Source organism: Liolophura sinensis, chromosome 1 (assembly GCF_032854445.1).
Source record: "Liolophura sinensis isolate JHLJ2023 chromosome 1, CUHK_Ljap_v2, whole genome shotgun sequence".
Classification (NCBI taxonomy): domain Eukaryota; kingdom Metazoa; phylum Mollusca; class Polyplacophora; order Chitonida; family Chitonidae; genus Liolophura; species Liolophura sinensis.
In genome coordinates, this window is record NC_088295.1 from 6,396,765 (window position 1) to 6,421,014 (window position 24,250).

General features: G+C 38.3%; 1 protein-coding gene across 1 annotated transcript; it reads left to right on the forward strand.

Moving 5' to 3' along the window:
• On the forward strand, positions 1–23,876 carry LOC135466173 (nuclear distribution protein nudE homolog 1-like). The gene is given in 11 exon segments (XM_064743555.1): positions 1–602; positions 7,187–7,340; positions 8,728–8,746; positions 8,749–8,875; positions 11,805–11,850; positions 12,072–12,162; positions 12,989–13,195; positions 14,659–14,762; positions 15,030–15,124; positions 15,639–15,671; positions 18,660–23,876. Coding segments are annotated over 11 exon segments (1,014 nt in total). The 5' UTR covers positions 1–525; the 3' UTR covers positions 18,721–23,876.
• The last annotated feature ends 374 nt before the right edge of the window (positions 23,877–24,250 follow it).

The following is a 24,250-nucleotide window of genomic DNA, read 5'->3' on the forward strand; positions in this document are numbered from 1 at the left end:
TCGATGTGTCAGACGAAAGGAGGCTTTAACATCCGCATCCAAGTTCTCTCGGCATAGGAGATGGATTGACTAAATTAACTGCATAGTTATGTGGCTGAACACCAAATAAGACAATAAGAACAACTCATCGTGTCACTGAGAGTTACGATTGTGAGCTATCACTGAGTTAATCGGTGAGAACGGTCGTGAGAGACCAGCCGTGGGCTTGGCGGATCGAGTTGACCACTACACTACAGTCCTAAGACTAATGTCAAAATGTGAGCTTTCGAGTATGGGATTTACCTGATGTGTGGTGCGATTACGTGATTCGTGCATCAGCTAGAGTTTCGTTGTCCATTTGATGAAAATGTCTAATTGGTTTTTACGTTGTATACGCCCGGTGTCTGCTGGTTCGATAAGTGGACAACTTTTGTACAGATCAACCCCGCAGTAACAGACGTCACATGATTTAGTACTGTTGTTTTCACTACACTACAGTTATTGAGTAATTACAAGCTAAATATTGACGATTTATTTTACATCACCATGTCGGGAAAGAAGTTCTCCAGCCCTCAAGAGGAAATAAAGTTCTGGAGGGAACAGGCCGGAAAATTTAAAACAGAGTAAGTGTGTGCACTGGAAAGAAGGCACTTTTGAATTTTGATTAACATGTGTAGACTGTATTATTTGTCATTTTGGTTTTGTGTGTATGTGTTTAGTTAGGTTTTGAATTTGGTAAACAGTTTACTTTATGTACATGGATTGCTCAAGGTTGAAAAACCTGCAACTCAGATGAGTATACACTGCTCCCCCAAGTTTGTGCGGATCGATTTACCGCGAAATCAGAATTAACGTGATGGTGTGGTGTCTCCCGTATTTATTTGTTTTTGTACCACTGTGAAAATATTCACAGGAAAAACGGCAAAATTGTTGTCACAAGTATGTCTGTAGGCATTTACTTTGACCAAATTTGAGTGTACATCAGGTATTTATTGATATATATTCATAATATGACAAATAAAGACTGTGCTAAGAATCGGAATTCTATCGTACCTGGGTAAACAATGAGACATGCTCGAGCGAGAGTCTAGGAACAAACATGATTTGAGCTGAATTGCTTCCCTTCATGCTTATTGGGTGCTACGCCTATGATGCTACCGTTGACTCCAAGTTGTTTTAGTTTTATTTTCTAAAACTTAAAGTTTCAGTGATGAAATTCAACAGTTGCTCACATGTTTAGGTAATCTGGTGGTTTTGTCCATATGTAAAGTAGAATAATAGTCTTGAACAGCATAAATACCAATTAGATATGTGTTTATCATTACTTGTACCTGTTCTTCAAAGATGTGTGATAAATAGGGATTTCTCAAGTGTTTTCATATGTGAATATGGTAATAAGCAGTTTATCATCCTCACATTCATTAGAAAATGCTAAGGCTTGGCTTTTTTGCTATAAAATTAATAGATTTACAGGCTATTTGCATGTATTTGGTAATATTGATATTGCCAAGCTGCATATACTTCATGGTATAGCGATTTCAAGGTCAAGTAAAGTGACTTACAAACACTTGTCAACATACAACCACTTCATTCCCACCGGAAATAATGTGTTCTATCCAGTTTTGTACAACATGTGTAATTATATATAAGTGTACATATTTATATTGGTGCTGTATTTGCAAGTTTGTAGCACTGCATTTGAGGCACTCAGACGGATCAGCCCACCGGCGACGTGTGTATTATTTCATGCATACATCCAAAATATTCTACCAATGAAATTACAATTTCACATGTATGAATCATTTTCATGGGTAATTCATGAAAATTTGTAGAATATACGTAGTTCCATGTAGTAGTGTACCTTATATAGAAGTTTAATCTTTCATCTCTGCTGACAGATTACTGTAGCTTTCATGTGCTCTTGTCATGACTTGGCTGTCACTTACCACTATATAGCTGGATAGAAAGTGAAGTGCCAAGAAAGTGGCTGGAAAATGTCCACGCAGTGCGGCTAAATTTAACATATTACAATTGTAATAGCAGGTTAGAGATATTACGTGAATTGTTTACTTCTCAATCACATGTAAAATGTATGTGAGATATGTGAATGTTGAAGATTTATGTAGTTTTTGTATCTCTGAACAGATGATTCCTAAGAACGATGAGTTTTCAGAGATCTTTTAAGCGCATGTACTGTACACATAGCCACGATTGGTACCCTAACATGATGACTCACTGTCTGCCTGTGACAGACTTAGGCAGATGTACAGAGGTACATGTTTAGCAGCTGTGACCTGAAGAACTCCACTTGTCATATCCTGGCATGCTGAGATCCTGGCATGCTGAGAGTCCCACAGTAGTCTGCACCTACTCAGTCTTGACTTTTTTGAAAAGTGGCAAGGATAATAAGGATGCAGAAGGATCTGCATGTAGTCATGTGCCCCCCCCCCCCCCCCACCACACACACACACACACACACAAACAGCTGATCAATAATATACATGTACATTGTGTGTCCATACTCTACTACATAGATAAGTTTTAAGGGATGGATTATGAGGTCGCTGTAGGGTGAATACAGCTAAAGACTTCTTCCTTAGTTGGTGATTTTGGCTTACTCCCATGGGTCTCCTAATCAGTGCTCCATTACAGAAACCTTCAGAATCTGCAGTGTAAAGCAATTTTCTAAGTCAGTTATGCTAATTATATTGATTTAGCACTAATAATTTGGTAACACTTTACATGTCCAGTTTTGCACCCATTGGCCTTGTGAGATCTGCTGTTGATCTCAGTCTTTCTTGTTATTTTAGTATTCAGGCAGAGGATTATTATGGAGAGCATATTTTTCCTTGGTTTGGTCAAAACATGAAATCCTCCATATTCCCAGAGCCTGAATTATTCAGTGAACAACGGATGTCCAGAAAGCTCATGCTTTTAAAATTTTATAAGATGGTTTTGTATAAATTGGCAGAAATATAACCAAATAGTTACTCCTGTCCCCTTTCCTTCCATCAAAGTATGCATTCAAGAAATCTAGATGGTGCTATGATCAAAACTGCTACATCACACATACTGTGTTAGATACACAGTTACTTAGTGACAGGATACGGGACTGTATGGTTTTGGTAACCCATCCGTGCCTATGGTTACTGACCACAACATATTTTTGAATAATTTCTGTATCCTTTGGCTGAGTAACGATGTAAAGGATTTATCCTGCAATAGAACAATCAGTTCAGAGCAGAAGGCTGATGTATAATATGTGAATCGCTTCAGCATTGGTTATTGTTTTCACAGCAGAGTGATATGAAGGCATCATGTCATCACTCCGTAAGCTCAGTTTTAATCAGCCCACCCCAGATACAAGTGAGCAAAAAGTTGATGCAGGCACATACATGTAGAATTTATCGTGGGCATTCATTATATTTTTCAGAAATAAGGTTGTATCATCCTGTTTCTGGAACGCATTCCACACAAATTACATGTTCTTTAGTCATTATGACTCTGTCAAAACATATTATGGTCATGTACAAAATGTGAATATCTCCAGCATAGTCATTCTTGTCATGCTATAGATTTACATGAACAATAGCTTTATTATAACATTTTGTTCTGTGACGTTCCAATCTGAGCTTAGCAGAATGATGTTATAATACAAGTCCTGTCAACTTTAACATTTCTTGTGTCACACAACAAGACACAATGTCATACAAGATGTCATGTGCGATGTCACGCTATATACACAAGTCTGTGAAGTCCTCCAGCCAAAAACATTGCTTAAACTTGTTCAAATATACAAAATCACGATATTGTCAAAATATAAATAATAAATAGAATATTGCATAGTGAAGATTGAATATCATAAATATTTTGTCTTGTGAAAGGTGGAAATGATAACCCACTTGATGTTTTGCATCTCTTGGGTTATCATTTTCACCCCTCACTTGAAAAATATTTATGATATTCGACCTTCATAGTGCAATATCCTCTGTATTCTAACTAGCTCTTTTTATGTGTACTGATCAGCTGTGGCTGTGTTATGTAGGGTTGGAGTACTGCACAGTGTCATTGGGTCATGTACGTGAAAAGGTATTAAGCAGTAAATAGAGGAATCAGCCAAGCAAAACATACATCATGACTGTGCAAGTGAGTGGCTCGTTGTAATGTATGCAAGAAGTGAAGTCACATCTGTCCATTTTGTGTCTTTAATTGCTCACAACTTTCCCATGGGAAATGCTTTATGTTTACAGGTATATGACAACAAACTTTAATTACAAAGGTTACATGTATATTATCTATAGTCCTACCGGTAAATGATAATAGTTAAGAAACCATGTCCACAGGCTGTGAGGTACTTTGTGCTCTGTTCATACCTACATGTGCCTGTATGATGAACACTCTGCAGGTATGTGTGATTCCCATGCATAAGCTTGACAGCCATCATACTGTATATAAGTGAAGAAATTCAAGAGCCCAACGTTAATCACCAATCAAATAAAATAAATAAATGTATGTGCAAATTGATACTTTCTTCTTTTTGTCTATTTACCTATATATGAAACCCAACATAACAAAGTAATTTTTATAATAAACTGATACCATTCCAGCCTACATGTATGTCATGTGTTCAACTGAAAAAACAAAAAGAAAATCATGTCCTGTCATTCAAGTGTGTTTTCTTTGGTTGCGCAGTAAACTGATCATTGTACTTGTGGGGTCACATTTTTAGGGATTTTTACATACATGTCAATAGTACTTTTTCCATGGAGCATGGCTTAAACATGCTAAAGCTGGCTGCTGTCTAAACATTACCCTTGCACAAGTACCTTCAATTATATCTTTGAGAATAGAAAGTGGGTTAACCTTCTAATTTTAACTCAGAGTTAATATAAAGCCTACATATAGATCTATATTATTATCCAGTACTTAGCCCAAAACAAAGGTGATGATCATGTTTTTCTACAATATAAATTAAAGATGGAATATTTTCATCTTGTGCCATTACTTATATTTGGTGCTATTTTGGCTTGGGTTTATTCACTTCGGCAAGTTGACCCGTGACAGTTTGGGGTGAACTGTTCCTGATCCATGTGCTGCGTTATCTTTGAAGCATGGTAATGTCCCTCTTCTACCTGTACATACTGGCAGCTTGTATCCCAGTGGTTCTGGCATGTGTGTTATCTGTCCGATGGTGGTCAGGTGTGACTTGCCCCAGGCCAGCTAACTTAAGATAGACTGACAGTGTAGGAAGTAGGCTGACTGCTCTCTGACATGAGTGGCCGGATGAGTAAACCAGATTGATACAACCTCTGTCAAATATACTCTGCTGACCTGAGCTGAATACATTTAAACATTTGTCTGGCGTACATGAACCTACATCTTCACTGACAATGACTTCTTATGAATAATACATTTATAACATGTATTTCAAAGTGCCTGTGTGTAAACCTAATTCATAAGCAAATCATCTGATTGTGACTACTGATTTCTGTGCTGATTGTAATTTGTTCACATGATACATGTTAGTAGGTGGTTCACATAATGTGGCTGCCCAACGTTGTAGTAAATAGCTGTTTACATGACTACTATCCAGTGGCATGGGGCAAAACTTTGGGAAGGGATTATACAGAATTTGGTGAAAGTTACTCTGTGCTGTTCTTTCTTTTTTTTTCTTTTCTCATGAAGTTCAGGTATTGTGTAAAGAGGACATCTAGAGGCCTGTTCCTCATACCTAAGTGTCCAGGTGGCCGCGTGCACCTTGTACTTCTCGCTCTTAGACACGGAAGCCAAATTGTCAGGACTGATATATTTAGAACAAATATTGCAGCCCTTAAGATATAAATATACTGATGTCTTGTCAGGTATCTACTTGTACCTGGCAAGGGGCATTGCTTTACTTTAAGCGATTTTCTTCATCTGCTTTAGCTTGACTGCTTCAGTGTATTAATTTGAGAACTTCTTGAGTGTGGTGAATTTGTGATTAACATCAATCAAATAAACATGCATATTGTGGGTATTCATGGGTTTCTGTAACAGTAACTTATATATATATATATATATATATATGTATATTTAAAAGTGTCAAATGTGTTGGATTCCATATACATGGTTGTAAAACAGAAGGGAATAAAATACAATATAATGATCATTTATGTTTCTGAGGGTATGAATATTTGCACAACAGGATGATGTCATCCTGTGATGACCTGGGTTCAATTTAAGGTCGTTCTTTTTTTCTTTTTTTTGTCTTTAGGTTTTAAAAATGAGTGAATAACCAAACATTTTGACATCTGTATGCCTAATTTATACATGTATGTCATGTATGTGCAGCTCTGTGATATTGCTGACCAGCATACATGTACATCTGGCTTTACATGATACATTGTATATGTATTGATGATACAGCAAATTGTGACTTCAGGTGTATTTCTCTTGTGATATGTATAGATGTACAGCTGTTTAGCCTGTATAAATGTGATCATGTATGTGTACCTGATTGAAGTATTACAATGCAGGGGTAGAGGGGCTGGCATGTCTGACTGTAGCCTTTCTCAAGACAGATACACATGTAGTTGTGAAATATAGGCATGCCCAGCAGCTGGAGGAGGGAGTCACCAGCTGAAGTCGCAGACAAGCCTGGCTCAGGACTGTCAGTGTATGATGAGCTAAGCACATGGTCAGACAGTACCCTACATGTACATGCCAGACATGCTTCACAGACACCTTAGTTTAACACCTGACTGCTAATTTGTATGGTGTGGTGAATAGTTTTGGTATCCCACAGTTGTACATGCAGTCAGTTACCTGACAGTATCTTTAGTCCCTTTATGTGATTGACTATTGAAATCCATCATATATACTACACTGACACCCTCGTGCCAGGTGTAATGCTTACATACTAATGCTGTGTTATAAACATCAAATGGCTCAATGACTGAACATACATGTTCTTTGGATTCATGTCAGATATATTTATATTACTGTACCTGTGCAAAGCAAAAAATGAAAAGTTAAGACTTTTTTGTTACTTGGCTTATGGTCACAACATTAGTTTACAGTATCATATGGTTTAGTGGGATATACATGTACACAGATGAATGTGCTGCCGAAATTTCCTGTGTATATGGCATGTTTATGATCACATCATTCCCAGAGAGAGTGAGTGTCCCTGCCAAGCATAACCATGTTCGTCTTGACATTATTTCAGTTTGGAGGACACAAAAGAAGAGCTAGAGGAGTACCAGATCAGCAGCCGCGAGCTGGAACAAGAGCTGGAGACACAGCTGGAACAGCTGGAAAACAAGAACCGAGACCTAACCACAAACAATTCAAAGCTGAAGAGTGAGGTGGACTCACTAAGGGTATGTCAGTGGCTTTGTGCTGATTGTGATGAGAATAGCTCTCCTTTGTCTTCAGAACACTCCCTGACACATTCTGGGTTAGTTTTTCCCATTGATGTGGACTTGTAACTCAGTGGTTAGCAGGCTTGTGCGGAATGTAAGCTCTGTGCGTGCAAATGTACATGGTGTAGACCTGACATTCTCACACAGACACATTCCACCTGTGATATGGGATGTCCAAGATAGACCAGTGTTAATGATGAAAACATGTATGCGCACTTCAGGCTTACATAATCATAGCTGCATTCTTTTCAGAAAACATTTTTGTGAAATGCCACAAGGCCACATTCCATACATGTACATGTATTTGACGGCAAGCAATGCAATACAGCTGTTCATCAATGGTTTATGCAATAAATTCAAACAGCATTTTGTGTTTTATATGTGGTTTAACCTTGGAGTGTATTAATCTGCAATGTGCAGCTGAGTATAAAGTCACACTGTCTGACTGTTGGTCTGTAAAATTAGTGACACCTTATCTTTCAACATCATTTATTATAAACAAGTAGCCTGCGTTCAAGATGACATGGGCTTTTTGTTGAAATTTGCAGCTATTGCGAATTTGTGCTTGCTCATTGTTCACTCTAATTGATTATTGGCCTACAGATATGATCAGGTGATGAGCAGAGGGCCACGTGGATAAACTTCCGACATCTGATAACATAGACATGTCAGAGAATCCTCCTGATCACACTGCTGTACGTGTAACAGCCATCAATACACTGAAATGGCCCGCTAAATTTAGACAGATTTAAAGGTCCAGGCAGCGGCTGACGACAGCACAACAAATTTGTTATAATCATGTCAGATTGAATGCAATTTAATTACTGTTTTCAGTAATTACACCAATAAAAGTTTGGTGTGTAAAAATGCCCTTATAGGAGAAGATAAAAGCCTTCAAATTCTACTTTTGATGCCATCATTTAAGTTTTACTGAGAGAAATTAATCAGACTTCACAAAATATGTTTCAGGTTGCACTATAAGGTGGATGAATCAATCAAAATCAAGGAAAATGTGTCACATGAAAAAATGCTAAGCTTTATGTGAATTATAGTTCATCATGAAGACGTCATATCTCTGTTGACTGAAGCTGCACAAGGATACCATCAGCATGTTCTTATGGACACACTTGTGTCATTTCCTTGAAGGCAAAGAGTAACATGATCAGAATCCATTTACTTACCATAATTTGTCTAGATTTGGCATCTTTTTTTGTCATTTTACGAGCACATATACATGTACACTGTTTGACGTAGGCATGCTGTGTAAGTTAAAATTGTTGTGCAAAAAATGGCCATGTACATGTGCACTGGTTAGAACTGTGTCCATTGATTTGTGTCTGTGCAGGAAAAACTAGAGCATCTTCAGGTAGCAGTCATCAGAGGATATCTGAGCTAGAGGATGAGCTGGCTCAGGTGACAGCCTTCAAAGATGAGCTGCAGAAGTATATACGAGAGTTGGAGCAGATGAATGATGATTTGGAGAGGGCAAAGAGGTGAGATGAGCTTTTAACTACTACATATGCATGTAATGCTTTCTTCCTCAAAGCTGTGAGGATGGTCTTTGGTTCCCCCCCGGGCTCTGCTCAGATCCCTCCTACTAAAATGCTGCCTGCTGTTGTGTATAAAGCGAAATGTTCTGAGTACTACATAAAACAGCCATGACAGTAAATCAAAATTGTGGTGGGCATTGGGGGTTTTTGCACAAAGGGATAGTCAGTCAAAGTTACCTGTAAATCTTGCATACAATTGTCATTATATCCCTAATTTACACCTCCCTCAATTGACCCTGTTGTAAATGTAAAAGCTTTAACAATCAGTTCAAAATTTACAGGACTGTACACATATGTTTTAGTTGGACTGCTATTTTGTAATATTTATGAGACTAATTTTTTTTCACATGATGTAATTTGCTGAGTCATTGTTTAAAGATATGTCTACATCATTATAACCTAGATTGGCAGTAATGCCTGTAGTGTGGTTATGTTTACAACAGTCACACCTTTAGGCTTTACACTAAGTTATTTGTATGGATGGATTTAGTGTAGTTACGACCCCTTTGCGCAAACTGTCCCCTGTGTTCATTGAAATCTTTTGTTGTACATGAACATTTTTTTTGCAAACTCACATGTTTGAAGAAAGTTGTTGTACATGTAATTTTCAACTGATTGTTTACTGCCCTCTGTCTTATCCAAGGTGCATCAGGATGTCAAAAAAGTTGAATTTGACATCACTTGTTTTGAGGATTTTGTAGAAAGGAAAAAAACACACAATGAAGTTGTAGTACAGGTTTTGTGTGTTTTTTAACGCCTAGAGTTTTCATGGTATGTAAGAAATTTTTCAAATGATTTGCAGTAAATAGAAAAACTGTCAGCCTGTTTGCTGCTGAGGGATAAAGAGTTTTGTCTAAGGCAGAGTCAGTGCCACTGGGCTGTACTGACTGTCAGATGTGACATAATCCTCTGCATGTTTTATGTACTCTTGCTTGCATGTGTACTTGTACATATATAACAGACGCTGCCAGCTGGATCACCTGTAGCTAATGTTATGTAGATAGGCCAGTAGATAGTAGACTACAGAGAGTCCACCCATGTGTAAATAACCTTTTCAACCAGCATTTTTGGGCAGGAGAAGTTAATCACAGTGCAGCCTGTAAATGCCAAGAGCTTGTGAATAGCGATGATACATGTACATGTAGCTGAGGTAGAGCTGTGGCCATTACAAGTGTTTTCAGGATCTCATTTCAGTACATAATGTATATACATGTATTTGCAGTCTACTTGTAGAGGTAGGAGTCCCCTTAAACACAGGTGATAAACATGATCTCCTGTTCCCCAGAGAAATTACAATACAGTAGCTGCAGTGTTCTTGTCACTGGGGCATCATTTATACATGAACTCAATTCGTGCACATTAGTGTAACTTAAGCTGGGTTTCCATTTCTGTTTAAACATTAGAACAAAACTCACAGAGATGTTGTCATGCAAATCTCATTAACTTTTTATACTTGCGCTTCTCTATTGTTTTTTTTCCTCAATTTTTGGGCAAGTTTCCAAAATTCTGTTCACCTTTTTGTCTACTGTACCGTATATGCATATGTGGTACACGTATATGTATCCATTTAGGTATTTTTAAATGTTTCATGTGTTCTGTTCAAAAAGTTTCAGCAGTTTACTGAACATGTACATGTATGTCACTAAATTTGTGTGTAAGAATCAGCGAGACTGCCACAATAAATGAACGATGAAGTGGATATGTGTATAGTTGAGTTTGTGTGTATGGAACCTCAGCTGACATTTTGTCAGTGTGTTTCTCTTGCAGTAATTGAGCAGTAATTGTTTATGTGTGTTTAATTGGCTTGGAATGACAGCATTTACACGTACATGTAGAGTACCAATAGTAACAGATTGGGTGTATCTAGAGCTAGGTTTTGGTCACTATATGTAAATAAACATAAGTGAATACTGTAAATCTTCAACCTTTTCCACCTCTAAAGCTTTTTTTTTTTCAGTGCAAACATGATTTGTTTGTCATTAAAGTTGCAAACTTCTTAAAACTGCAAATTATTTCTCTACACCCCATAGTTCTCTCAGAATGTTTAAAAATATTGGTTGCAGAGATGGTTGAAAAGCTTGAAGAATTAAGGTATTCAAAGAAAACACAACTTTTTCTGATTTTACTCCTCTTCCACCACCACCACCCCATGTCTCTTGGACAGTCACAACTGGAACAGTTGACTTCAGCTCATTTAACATGGAATGCTGTTTGGAAAGTTAGCCCCATGTTCAGGTTTCCTGTTTGTGTGTGTATGTGGACCTGTTATATAGAAGAGTGACTGTCTATAGGTGTGTAGTGAAGTGTGTCTGTTTAAGGCTTGGGGGTTAGACTGAGCCACTGGGGACTGTGAGGGCATCCCCTGCACACTTGGGTGACAACTGGGTCACAACTTTGCTAATCCGATTAACTGGAGGACCAAAGGCTCAGTATCTACATGCACATATGCAGCCTACACTCTGCCTGTGTTGAACATACATGTAATAAATTCATCCTTAAATTAAATTATGGAATTGTTAACCAACCAGTTTATTACATGCTCTTTTAACACGGGATGGCCATACATTACGTACACAACACGGGATGGCCATACATTACGTACACAACACGGGATGGCCATACATTATGTACACAACACGGGATGACCATACATTACGTACACAACACGGGATGGCCATACATTACGTACACAACACGGGATGGCCACACATTACGTACACAACACGGGATGGCCATACATTACGTACATAACACGGGATGGCCACACATTACGACATTACCTTGTAAAGTTAATTGTTTAGTTGTCAGCTCTCTGATATAAACAGAGAGAGTAATCTTGCATGTTTCATATGATGTGCTGTTTTTTTTGTAGGGCTACAGTGGTGTCTTTAGAAGATTTTGAACTGAGATTAAACCAGGTAACACCCTTTGTTCACTTGCATGGCGTTCGCTTATATTTTGTAAACTACATGTATCTAACATAATAAATTAAATTAAATTACATTATATAGTGAAGATGTCAGCTGTTGACTACTCAATCTACTTCACTGTAACATAATGATATCTTACAATTTGGTCCAGCCCTTAATTAGTGATGACTCCTAAAGAAACATGTATGCTATTCTGTGTTATTTTGTAGGCTATTGAGCGAAATGCATTTTTGGAAAGTGAGCTGGATGAAAAGGAGACCCTAGTAGAAACTGTACAAAGGTTAAAAGATGAAGCCAGAGGTAAGCTTAGTGTTTATTTTACATGGATTGTGCAGGTACATGGGGCAGTGTTCATCTATATACATGTACAGCATGCAGATTTCGTAGATAGTCCTATGGGGAGCACAAACATTCACAGGTACAATGGACATATATGCTGAGACATGGATTTAGTCAGAATTTGAAATCAGGCCATCTCATTTCTATTTTTCTCTTATTTTTCCATTTCTCTACCATGTTAATTTATCACAGTAGGGCGTTTCAAAGACACTGAGAGACCTCCCTAAATAAACCTATGGCTGAGAGCACACAGGACATTTTGACACAGAGCACACTCATGAGAAAGCACACAGGTCACACATGTAAGGAGCAAATAATATGTCCACTAAACTTACATGTGCTATTAAATTAAATGTGTCCCCTGATTCCTTAATGTTTTCGCATGTGTATGAACAAGTTTCAGTGCAATTTATGCACATTTTTAGTTTGGAGACAAAACTACATCGGTTGGATTGGCCAATTTCAGGGCTTCACGAAAAGTATAAGTTTATCGGTCTACACAGAATAATGCCTTCAGAATAAGTTTGAATGAAACACAAATATACAAAAAGGTTGAAGAATTACGAAGCACATCACATTCTTATGGAAGCAGGTTTTTTTTGTTGTTGTTGTTATAATTTGTCCTGTTCTATGCTTACAAACCAATTTTATATGTGGATGAGTGGTACATTTGCTGTACATGAGCAGCTAGCCACTGGGAATGATGCCTTCTGTAATGTTGAACAATATCTAAAGTAAGTGCATACATACACACTTACTACATTGTTTTCAATCTCTGTCTCTACAGATTTGAGGCAAGAACTCGGTGTCAAAGTTAAGATACAGGATGGTACGTGTATGGGCAGTTCAGCTGTCCAGGCAAAGAAAGAAACAACGAAATCGGAGATACCTCGACGATCTGACCTAGTAGACTCCAATAGATTAGCAGAGAATGGTTACTCTGACTTGCAATCATCACTCAAAGGGTCACAAGTATCAACACCAAGTCCAAAAAGTAAGTTGTCCATTGCACATGGTATATATGAACATTGGATATCTGGTAAAAACAATAAGATGTTTATGTAATAGATTTATTATGGAATAAAACGCCTTAATGCTCAAAATTTTGGCAGCATTTGTAACATAATAATTTTTTGGTTCATCAGTTTGTGGTTTTCAATTATTTTTCTATTATTGCCAGTTCTAGTTTAATGGTTAACATGTGTGACTTACCTTATTATGTACATGTGTGATGTTTAAATTAATAGATCTCTCCAGTATGCTTATTTTACACGCACTGTTCTTAATTTTTCTCTAGTATTCCGATGCTCATGTAAGGCATTATTGCTGTTATTTTTATAGTAGAGTCACTTTTCACAAAGCTAAGGATCTGAATATATTCTACAATATTAACAAAATGCACACATGAAAAACTTGCTGAACGAGTACTGAATATTATGTGCAATATGTCTTGGTAAAATGTGCCTCTCATATTCCGTCTTTCATTAAATAGTTTTTATCATCATTCCTGGACCTGTTTTCAGTCCTTGTTAAATTTATATCCCTAGCACTTGTAATAGGTGATGTCATTATGTACGTAATGTATGGCCATCCCGTGTTGTGTACGTAATGTATGGCCATCCCGTGTTGTGTACGTAATGTGTGGCCATCCCGTGTTGTGTACGTAATGTATGGCCATCCCGTGTTGTGTCTCGTGTATTCTGCAGATACATGGCATACATACTGAAAGATGTCGGCAGTCATGGCCTGTAGTTCTGTGTTGTGGTGTACATGAGACAGTAGTAAATGCATGACAGTCTGAATCACCTGCATGCACAAACTCCTCTTAATGTAGTGTAGTTTTTCAGTATTCCAGCCCATTTCATGATTATGTCATGTTAGTAGTAGTGTCATTCAATTTCGTATCTGCCCGAGACATCATAGTTCAGAAAAATGTCAACATAGAGAAATATTCTGTGGGTTGTGTTTATATTTTATCATGTTTATCAACTAACTAACTAGTTATTATGTATGTCACTATGACAGTACATATGTGTAGATACCACTTCAAGTACTGTAGTTTTTACACATTTCATGTAACCAATTTTATGTATGCTTATTCAGTACTGCAGTGTCTCTGTCGTTCATAATCATGTAACATCTGTTGATACAACTTGAAGCTGATTCTTTGTTTAACCACTTGATACAGTTTAGCATAACATATAATGTACAATTGCCATCAGTTGCTTTTGTAGTCTCAACATGATGGTTGTTTTCCAAAGTGCTGGTTATAGTCCTAGCATGCATGCTGAATGTAGTCCAACATGCTAGTGCTAGTCCACACTTGGTGGGTTTAGCTCATGTAAAAAGTACAATACTAACCACTAGATGTAGATATTACCTCTAGTTTATTACTGATGAACTATTATTAGTTATCCTTTCTTTGGCCCACCTGTAGCCTTCCTGCTGTTATTTCAGGTGGCTCTAATCAAAGTGGTGGTAGTGGGGGTCAGACGCCTCTTACACCCTCAGCACGAATCTCCGCTCTCAATATAGTCGGCGAATTGTTACGGAAAGTGGGAGTAAGTACATGTAACAAACTACACCAACTTACAGAGCTTATCCTGGTACTGAGGTGCATGGATTATGCCTAGCTATATTACAGCTTCTCTAATGTCTCAAATATATCAAATAAAACATCTAATTCTATATGTATTCAGTAACAAGACTTCAAATCAAGTGGACATCACATGTATCTGACTTACATAATTGCCAGTTGTACTATGTGATGGATAATAAGGAGGTTGGATTTGGTTTGAGTACTAGTGCTGAATTATCTTCATTTACAGGCTCTAGAAACAAAGCTAGCCTCTTGCCGAAACTATGCCAAAGATCAGCCTCGAAACGTAAAGCCTGGGGGAGGAAGCCCAATGAATTCACCTAGGTAAGAAGCTGCTGTCAGTTGTCTGCCTATGTCTATAATACTACGGCTTTGAAACCTCTGTCATATCAAAACTTGCAGCACAAACTGTTTGATGGTTGTCAGAGCACTGCTAAATTATTTTAGACTGAGTCACAAATAGAAAGAGCTGTGTGTCATTGTGTGGCAGTGACTTAGCCACATTACACGCATTATCGTTCATGTTATTATTACCCCTTAATACTAGTGTGCAGAAATATATTTTATTGTTATTAGATTGGCCTATTATAGACTTTGTACTGCTTCAACTTTTTTATCACCTGTAGGAGTCTTCACCTTATTACTTATATGCTAAATCTGCAGATTTTATAGGGTTACCCCGTGGCACATATTGCATTATTAAAGAAAGGGTAGGATAATTGGCTGTATTTTAATGTTGGTAACTCATTCCATACATTTTCTTTGCTTTATTTTTCATTTTTCCTGTTTTGAAAGGTAGAGGTAAATAAAATTCCTGTTATGGCATACTATTTCCCAGGTCTGACAAAACCATGGGATCTAGAAGTAACAGGTTCTGTTTGATGTTCTGCAGCTTGCTCACTCACACTTCCATTGATTGTTCAGTGTGAACACTCCCATTAACCAGAATGCTGCTGTCTGATTCTTGTTGGTGTTCTGTCAGTTTTTGCATAGTTTGATGAATGATATGATTGAGTTGTGATTGATTGTAGAAGTAGTGAATGGAAATGCTCTACATTTTGACTGTTCCTTTTTTGCCAAGTTCATGTACATGTATTTTGTCACTTTCTATACCTTTTTGAATCCTGGGATAAATTTTGTTCCTATTCCTTGTGTGGTTGCAGATTTGTTGCCTGCATGTTTCTCTTTTCTTGCTATTTGCTGTGGTACTTGTAGTACATATCCATCAATAAGAGTAAGAGCATTTGTCATACCAACCTCTACTCTGACCCCCTACCGTCCTCTGCACCCAGTCCCAAATCTTTCACATACTGAGTCTCAACAAGAAAAATTGCCCCTGTGAACACCTACCCCGTCTGCGAGTGACTATTTTTCAGTCATACAGGTATTTACTGTGCGAACACATAATTCACAGCCTTCATACACTGTTGAACAGTATATATATTTTTTTTAATGATAATTACGCATATCAAACCTCTGTTGAAAATTAATGTTGATTTTACTGTTTAAATCATTCATGTGGTATTAGACTGGCAATGCTAGTAGAACATGTATAACACATGCTTGAACATAAGTATGCTTGTTCAGAATGTACCAGTCTTAGATATTGTACTGTATCATGCTCACTGTGTGAATTTTGCATTCATGTATATTAACAATGTACTCTGCATTGACCCAGGAGCCTCTCAGCAAAGCGGTCGCTTTGAGTTCAAGTCCAGCTCGTGCTGACTTCATCTCGACCGTAGGTGGGAGGGTCTGTCAGCAGCATGCAGATGGTCATGCATTATCCCCAGGTTGTGCCCGGTTTCCTCCCACCAGACTGCTGGCCGCCTTCATATAAGTGAAATATTATGGAGTAGGGTGTAAAACATGATTCAAATAAATATGTAACTATGTACTGTGGAATGCTCTACAAATAATACATTTAAACCATGCAAACAGCATACCTATCCCTCATACACACACAACCCTTTCCTAGTCTGCTCACGTGCGTCCTCCAAGCATTATCATTTGGGGAAAGTTTTTTTTTTTTTTTTAGAAAATTGTGCTTCATGCACAGTATGCATAGAGATAATTTACAGAAAAAACATGTACATGTGTTTTTTTATTGCCGATCTTTACTGATTATTTTATCAGACATAAGCATCTGATGGGAGACATGCATGCATGCGAAGTCGTAATGGTATTTTAGATAAGAAGTGTCAAGGTGTGGTAGACTACTGACATATAGACACAAAACAGGGAAAGGAGATAATGACACCCATCTTACATAACTGTTGTCTGGTACAGAAGAGAGGAAAACAATAATACCATGTAACTGTTGTACATGTAACCCATTTCTTTGGTCACTGGATAGCATGTAGCAGCATGTCATGTACTGTATGTCACTATGTGTACATATGGTACAGAGCTTAAGGATAAGTGTTGTTGCCAAGAATAGATCATTCTCTGTGTTGCATTGTTGCAAGTTTTATGCAGGAATGTGTAAAGTTAGCATTAGGTGTTTTATTGTTTTAATTGCAACGGAAATCAATTTAGTCACAAAAGTAGTCTGCTTAGATGCTCTCATATTTAGAGGGCTAAAAAAATCAATTAAGAAGTGAAAGTATACTGTATGTATTGTGAACGGCAGAGAATTGACTTAGCCAGGAGAGGTTTGAGCATATCACATGGTTTATGTTTGCTACATATCGGCTCCAGTGATGATGGAAACTTTTTGTTTCTCTCTACCTAAGGTACAGTGACATTTTCTGACAAGTAAGCAGTCAAGCAAGCTTAAGGTGACAGTACAATCTGGTGTTCAAACTTCTAAAAAGCTACTTGTAGCTGCACTATATTCCTTGGACTTACACATTATAGAATACATACAGTAACACCTTTCTACTTATCTTTGCATAAGAAAAGAAATATCAGTGTGCCTGAGAGCATGTCTCAGTTTTCTGCATGTTGCCTTGCAGTACGTGTTGATGATATACTATCATATCAGCCGACTAGGGCCTGGTACATATATTGAGGACTTCTATATATACATTTGGCTTAATTAATATTTTATCCTTATCGTGTTAATTGAACTGGATATAACAATTTATGTTGCATGTAACATTCATAATGTAAGCCTTAATAAAGATGTAAAACTTTGTGCTCTTTCCGCGTATAATGTAAGCATTAGCAGTTGTATACATGTATGTACCTGCTGGTACTTGGGCTGCTTTAACTGGTAAAGGCATACCTACATTCACGTACAGTTGCTCTTACATAGATACTGCACATGTAACGTTTAGCAGAAGCTGGCATCCTGAGTATCACACATCTATTTATCCCGTCTGACAGTTTATGTGGCAATGGTTTAAAACAGATCTTACATGTGGTTATACTACTCTTCAGTCTAACTAACTATGGAGTTCAGCTGACCTTACATATGGTCATCCTATCGTAAAAGGTTGGGAACTGACTTCAGTTTAGCTAGGGTTGGGCACTGATTATATCTTAACTGCTTCCTGCTTCCCATCATAATCTTTATACTCCAGTGATAAAGCATTTCATGAAACATTTGTTTAAATGTATATCCCCATATTTTCCAGTTCAGTGATGTTTATTGCCTTATGAGTTATGGCCATAGGTGCCAAAATTCTGTTTAGTCCATATCAGGGAAGTACTGTGTTAAAGTGTGTATAATCTCTGCATGTTTTCTAGTTTTTCTCCTTCTTTGCATTATGGACTACATGTACAAGTGCTCATGACTAAGAATAATGATTTACATGGCTGTTGTACCTAATGGTATATGAAGTTCACACTATGCTGTTTATTGTCAGTTTCTTAAGGCTTATACATGTTCTTATCAAGATTCTGTATGTTGTAGGACCCGACGGTTGAACCGCGGGGGCTCAGTACCTCAGCAAGGCGTGAAGATCTCTGTGTGATTACTGGAGGATTCACCGGACTATCCAGCCAGGGGAGATAACTTTGCCAGTCAAACTGTATAAAATAGTCAGATGTGAGCAATTCAGTGAACCGCTCTTTATTTACTGCCACTGTGGCTATCCTGTGTAATAATATTGTGCCTGCTTGGTGGACAACAATCTTTTGGGTAATCCTCATACACAATCAGTTCGGTGGCATTGGTCAGTTTTGGTCGTAGCTCAGTGGGAGGTGTGGAATCAACCGGCTTTCCTGCGGAATAGCGGTACAGAGCCCTTCTCTGTCCACATCATCCGCATGGGATTACACTCTGCTTCATTACACAACACTTGCTTGACCAACAAGGGCCTCGTCTACCTGACAATATTCCTGATTCCTCGACTGTATAGTGTATGACATGAACTTTCGACTTCAAAACTGTCCAGAGAGGTGTGAGCTGAGACATGAGACCTGAGCTGTGCACCTCCTCAGAAGCCAGTGAACTGATGGATGGAAGAGTGATCTATGGAAATATGGACCTACTGGTGATGTGGGAAATGACAGATATGCCCTTTCTCATGGTGGATGAAGTCTAACCTGATGTACATCAGTGTCACTGTGGTCTGTGTGATTCACGTCACTGTGGTCTGTGCGATTCACATCTGTGTGGGTGTGGTGTGCGTGATTCACATCAGTGTCAATGTGGTCTGAGTGATTCACATCAGTGTCATAATGGTCTGCGTGATTCACATCAGTGTCATAGTGGTCTACGTGATTCACATCAGTGTCATAATGGTCTGCGTGATTCACATCAGTGTCACTGTGGTCTGTGATTCACGTCAGTGTGGTCTGAGTGATTCACATCAGTCTCAGTGTGGTCTGAGTGATTCACATCAGTGTCATAGTGGTCTGCGTGATTCACATTAGTCCCAGTGTGGTCTGCGTGATTCACATCAGTGTCAGTGTGGACTGCGTGATTCACATCAGTGTCAGTGTGGTCTGCGTGATTCACATCAGTGTCATGATGGTCTGTGTGATTCACATCAGTGTCAGTGTGGTCTGTGTGATTCATATCAGTGTCATAATGGTCTGCGTGATTCACATCAGTGTCACTGTGGTCTGTGTGATTCACATCAGTGTCATAATGGTCTGTGTGATTCACATCAGTGTCATAATGGTCTGTGTGATTCACATCAGTGTCACTGTGGCTTGGGTGATTCACATCAGTGTCACTGTAGCATGGGTGATTCACATTAGTGTCAGTGTGGTCTGAGTGATTCATATCAGTGTCACTGTGGCTTGGGTGATTCACATCAGTGTCACTGTGGCATGGGTGGTTCACATTAGTGTCAGTGTGGTCTGCGTGATTCACATCAGTGTCATAGTGGTCTGCGTGATTCACATCAGTGTCAGTGTGGTCTGTGTGATTCATATCAGTGTCATAATGGTCTGCGTGATTCACATCAGTGTCATAATGGTCTGAGTGATTCACATCAGTGTCATAATGGTCTGTGTGATTCACATCAGTGTCACTGTGACTTGGGTGATTCACATCAGTGTCAGTGTGGTCTGTGTGATTCACATCAGTGCCAGTGTGGTCTGAGTGATTCATATCAGTGTCACTGTGGTATTTGTGATTCACATCAGTGTCACTGTTGTCTGAGTGATTCATATCAGTGTCACTGTGACTTGGGTGATTCACATCAGTGTCACTGTTGTCTGGGTGATTCATATCAGTGTCTGTGGTTTGTGTGATTCACATCAGTGTCACTGTGGCTTGGGTGATTCACATCAGTGTCACTGTTGTCTGTGTGATTCATGTCAGTGTCACTGTGGTATTTGTGATTCACATCAGTGTCACTGTGGCTGGGGTGATTCACATAAGTGTCACTGTTTGTGTGATTCATATCAGTGTCAATGTGGCTTGGGTCATTCACATCAGTGTCACTGTGGTCTGCGTGATTCACATCAGTCTCAGTGTGGTCTGCGTGATTCATATCAATGTCACTGTGGCTTGGGTGATTCACGTCTGTGTCACTGTGGTTTGTGTGATTCACATCAGTGGCACTGTTCATGTACATTACAAAATGAACAGCTTGGGACTTGTTAACTTCTGTGTTCAGTATTCCAATACTAGTTAACTGCAGTTAACTGCTGCGCTGGCAGTAGTGCCCCACTGAATTACTTCCCTTGCAGTTGGTCTGCACAGTTTTGGAGTGTTGCTGTTGTTAACTGGTACTTCTGAAAATCATTAATGGCGAGTTTCAAAAAATAAATGGCATAAGCTGTTACATACCTTCAAGACATAGATGAGCTTGTTTGTGTGTAAAGAAAAAATAATGAATTCAGCTGACATTTTGTCTCCTTGCTGGGAGAAGGATAACTATGGAAATCCTATACTTTTCACACAGCTTCCTCAAAGTTGAACCACTTTGGCGACATTCAAAGTCCAATTCACAGAAAAGTACTGAAAAGATTTCAGTTTTGTAAACGGACTTGGAAATCAGTTGCTTGCTACTTTTAATAAGAAACAACAGACACTTAGAGTGAACTTTGCGGAAAGGGTAAATCCTACTGCCAGGAGGTGAAAAACCTCATTGAAGATCTCTACACATTTACATGACTTGTAGGCATGTTGCAGTTTTTCAACATCCGTCAGTCTGGAAAATTGTTGTTACTGGTCCAACATGTGGCTTTACTAGGGTGAAATCCCACTTCTCAGATTCATGAATCAAAACTAAACTTGTATTACATCATAGCTTCTACCCTGGACAAGGGAGGTTATTCAGTGGAAGGCTGTTGCAGCTTTTCTTCTTCTTATTGTTATTTAGTGAGTCAGACTCATTTGTAAGTTTGTCTGACATGAATTATTAGTTGCATGTAGACTTGAAGCCGAGGGCACCGAAGACCAAAGATTAAGTAATTATGAAACATAGGCCTGTGTTTACAGCACACTCTCTGTTCTACCTCTCCATCACATACATATACTACTGCACTTACGGTTTTGGCACAGTGTTGATGAACTGGTTTGCATTTTGTTGGTTGGATTTTATAGATGGGGAAACTGTTGTGAGCTTGCTGTGACTCGCTGTACAATAATAATTACATGAACACAATATGAGCATCTAGCCCATGCTCTGTATTTACCTTGCATACGTGCATACAGTTGCAGTGTTATGTGGTCCTGCCCAAGATTGACAGGTACTGGTAAGGTGCACATGTCATTTTTGTACCTGAGCATTACTGCCCTTCATGTAACAATGTTTAAACGCACACCTGTACTCTACTTACATCTACATGTTTCAGGGTTGGGAAATTTGGTTGAATGTGTTAATATATGTACATGTACAATGGCCAGCAAAGAAACAAGGTAGGCTACTGCCTTTTCAAGTCATACTTATACTTATCCACATTCACAGGTATACAACATGACACATTATACAACATGTACTTATGTGATGCTGATCATGAACTAATTAGGCATAACAATGAGATACAAATGAGTACATCTTGTTAGCCATTTTTCAAGTACCAATCCACAGGATTCACGCTTGGCAATAAAGACAAAATAATTGCAGCCAGGATGGGTCTCCAAACAGTGGAAATCATAAGTTTTTAGCCTTCTGAATGAAAACAACATAAGCTCATGAAGGTAAAATGGTATAAGCATCATTTTTATGACAGATTATCTTGAGCTTGCACACTACAGATCAGTTTTAACTTTTGGATTCATGTATTTAAGTTTACCATGTCCAATAAGTTGCCTCTGGTGAATGTATCTGCACAGCAAGTAGTGAGTTTGGCAAGTTTATGGCTGTATTAGTTTCCCTGGTATCATCTGCAGTCTTAGCAGGGCATGCAAAAATTTGTGATTGTTAGTAGTAGTCTTTGCGACAGTTTTTCTTTGAAAGCAGTAAGGCTTTATGTCACATTTTTGTTTCAAAGATCTACTTGTGCAGTCCTTACTGATTTGATTTTTTTTTTTTAATCTTGACTTGGGATTTGTTGTTGATTAAAGATTTTTATTAATTTTGAGTTCATGGCTAGCTAGTAGAATTGTAAAAATTTATGTATATATTGGTATGGAAGTACATGTATATTTATACTGGACTCAAAACTTTTTTTTAAATCCTGGTGTACATGTATAAAATTGTGAAAGCTCAATTTATTTGGATGCCCACTAAAACTCACTGTTCAGATGGGCATTTTGTGTGCCAGTTAACCAGGTTTTCACAGAGCAGATAACTGAGCAGTTTGGTTCCAGCTTCTGGTGAGCTCAGATAGTGGTGTCTGTCAGATATGAAGGTAGGCCTACATGTGTTACACTTTTTGTGAAATATTCATGTACTGAAACACCTGCATCATGCCTCTGATACACAAGCAAATAATTTCACCCAGGGGTTATTTTTCTTTAAAGTACATTGATTTATGTGTTGTGACTGCCAGTTCCATATTTCTGATGAATCAATGAATTTCTATTTTTGAAAGCTTTGATCGATGGTTGAGAATGGATGGTGCTTCCAAAGTCAGCCAACTGGTCAATAGAGTTCTGCTAAACTGAAATAAAAGAGAGCTTCTAGAGACCCTGGTGTACCATACTATGCATATTGTGATGTTGTCAATCAGCCGACTGGATAAACAAAACAAACCAAGGGGACAAGTTTCTACTTCTAACATTCAAACTTTTTTTCTTAGGGGCCCCATTCATGATATGAATTCTAAAGATGGTACATGTCCATTGGCATGATGTACTCTGTGCTCCATGTATTGCCAATGTTTGGTATGTTGCCTGTTATCAAAGGTGATCATTCATACTACTGTGTGTAATTTGACATACATATATGCCCTTTGTCCCTTGTTTCTAGACTTGCTACATCACAGTAAACCTTGTTGGAAAGACCCGAAATGGTGGTGTTTGTATGTTCATTCATGGTCTGTCTGTGTTTGTCTGTCGTCAGGATATTCTGTATTTGACATGAAGTTTAGTATTTATCAAGTTACATATCTTGCTCAGTTGCGTATGTGGGAAATTCGTCCATCAGCCTGCGGATGGTACTGGTTCCCCTCCAGGCTGAGGTCAATTTCCTCACACCATAACACCCACTACCATCATATTTAAGTCGAGAATTTTCGAGGAAGGTGTAAAATCCCATTTAAATAAATGAATAAATAAATAAAACTTGCTTGTTTCACGCTGAATGATTCATTCACCTTATAATACCACTGAAGGCAAGTTTTTTTTTGTACAATTTGATTATCATAAAAACTTAAAGGCCACCATCAAGTGTATCATTTGAATGTGATCAGAAAGTGTATTTCCTCCCACCATAATGTTGGCTGCTGTCGTACAAGTGAAATATTCTTGATTACGGCGTAAAACACCAATGAAATAAATGAATAAATCTGAAGCACACTTTTAATTCCATTCATGCCACACTGAAGGCATCAGTGGACTTTGGGCGAGTTTCTTACTTCCATAAACCACACCCCAATCATAACTGTCTAATGAAAAAGTCAGCAATGCTGCTTGCATGCAGTTTGTGTTTATCTCAT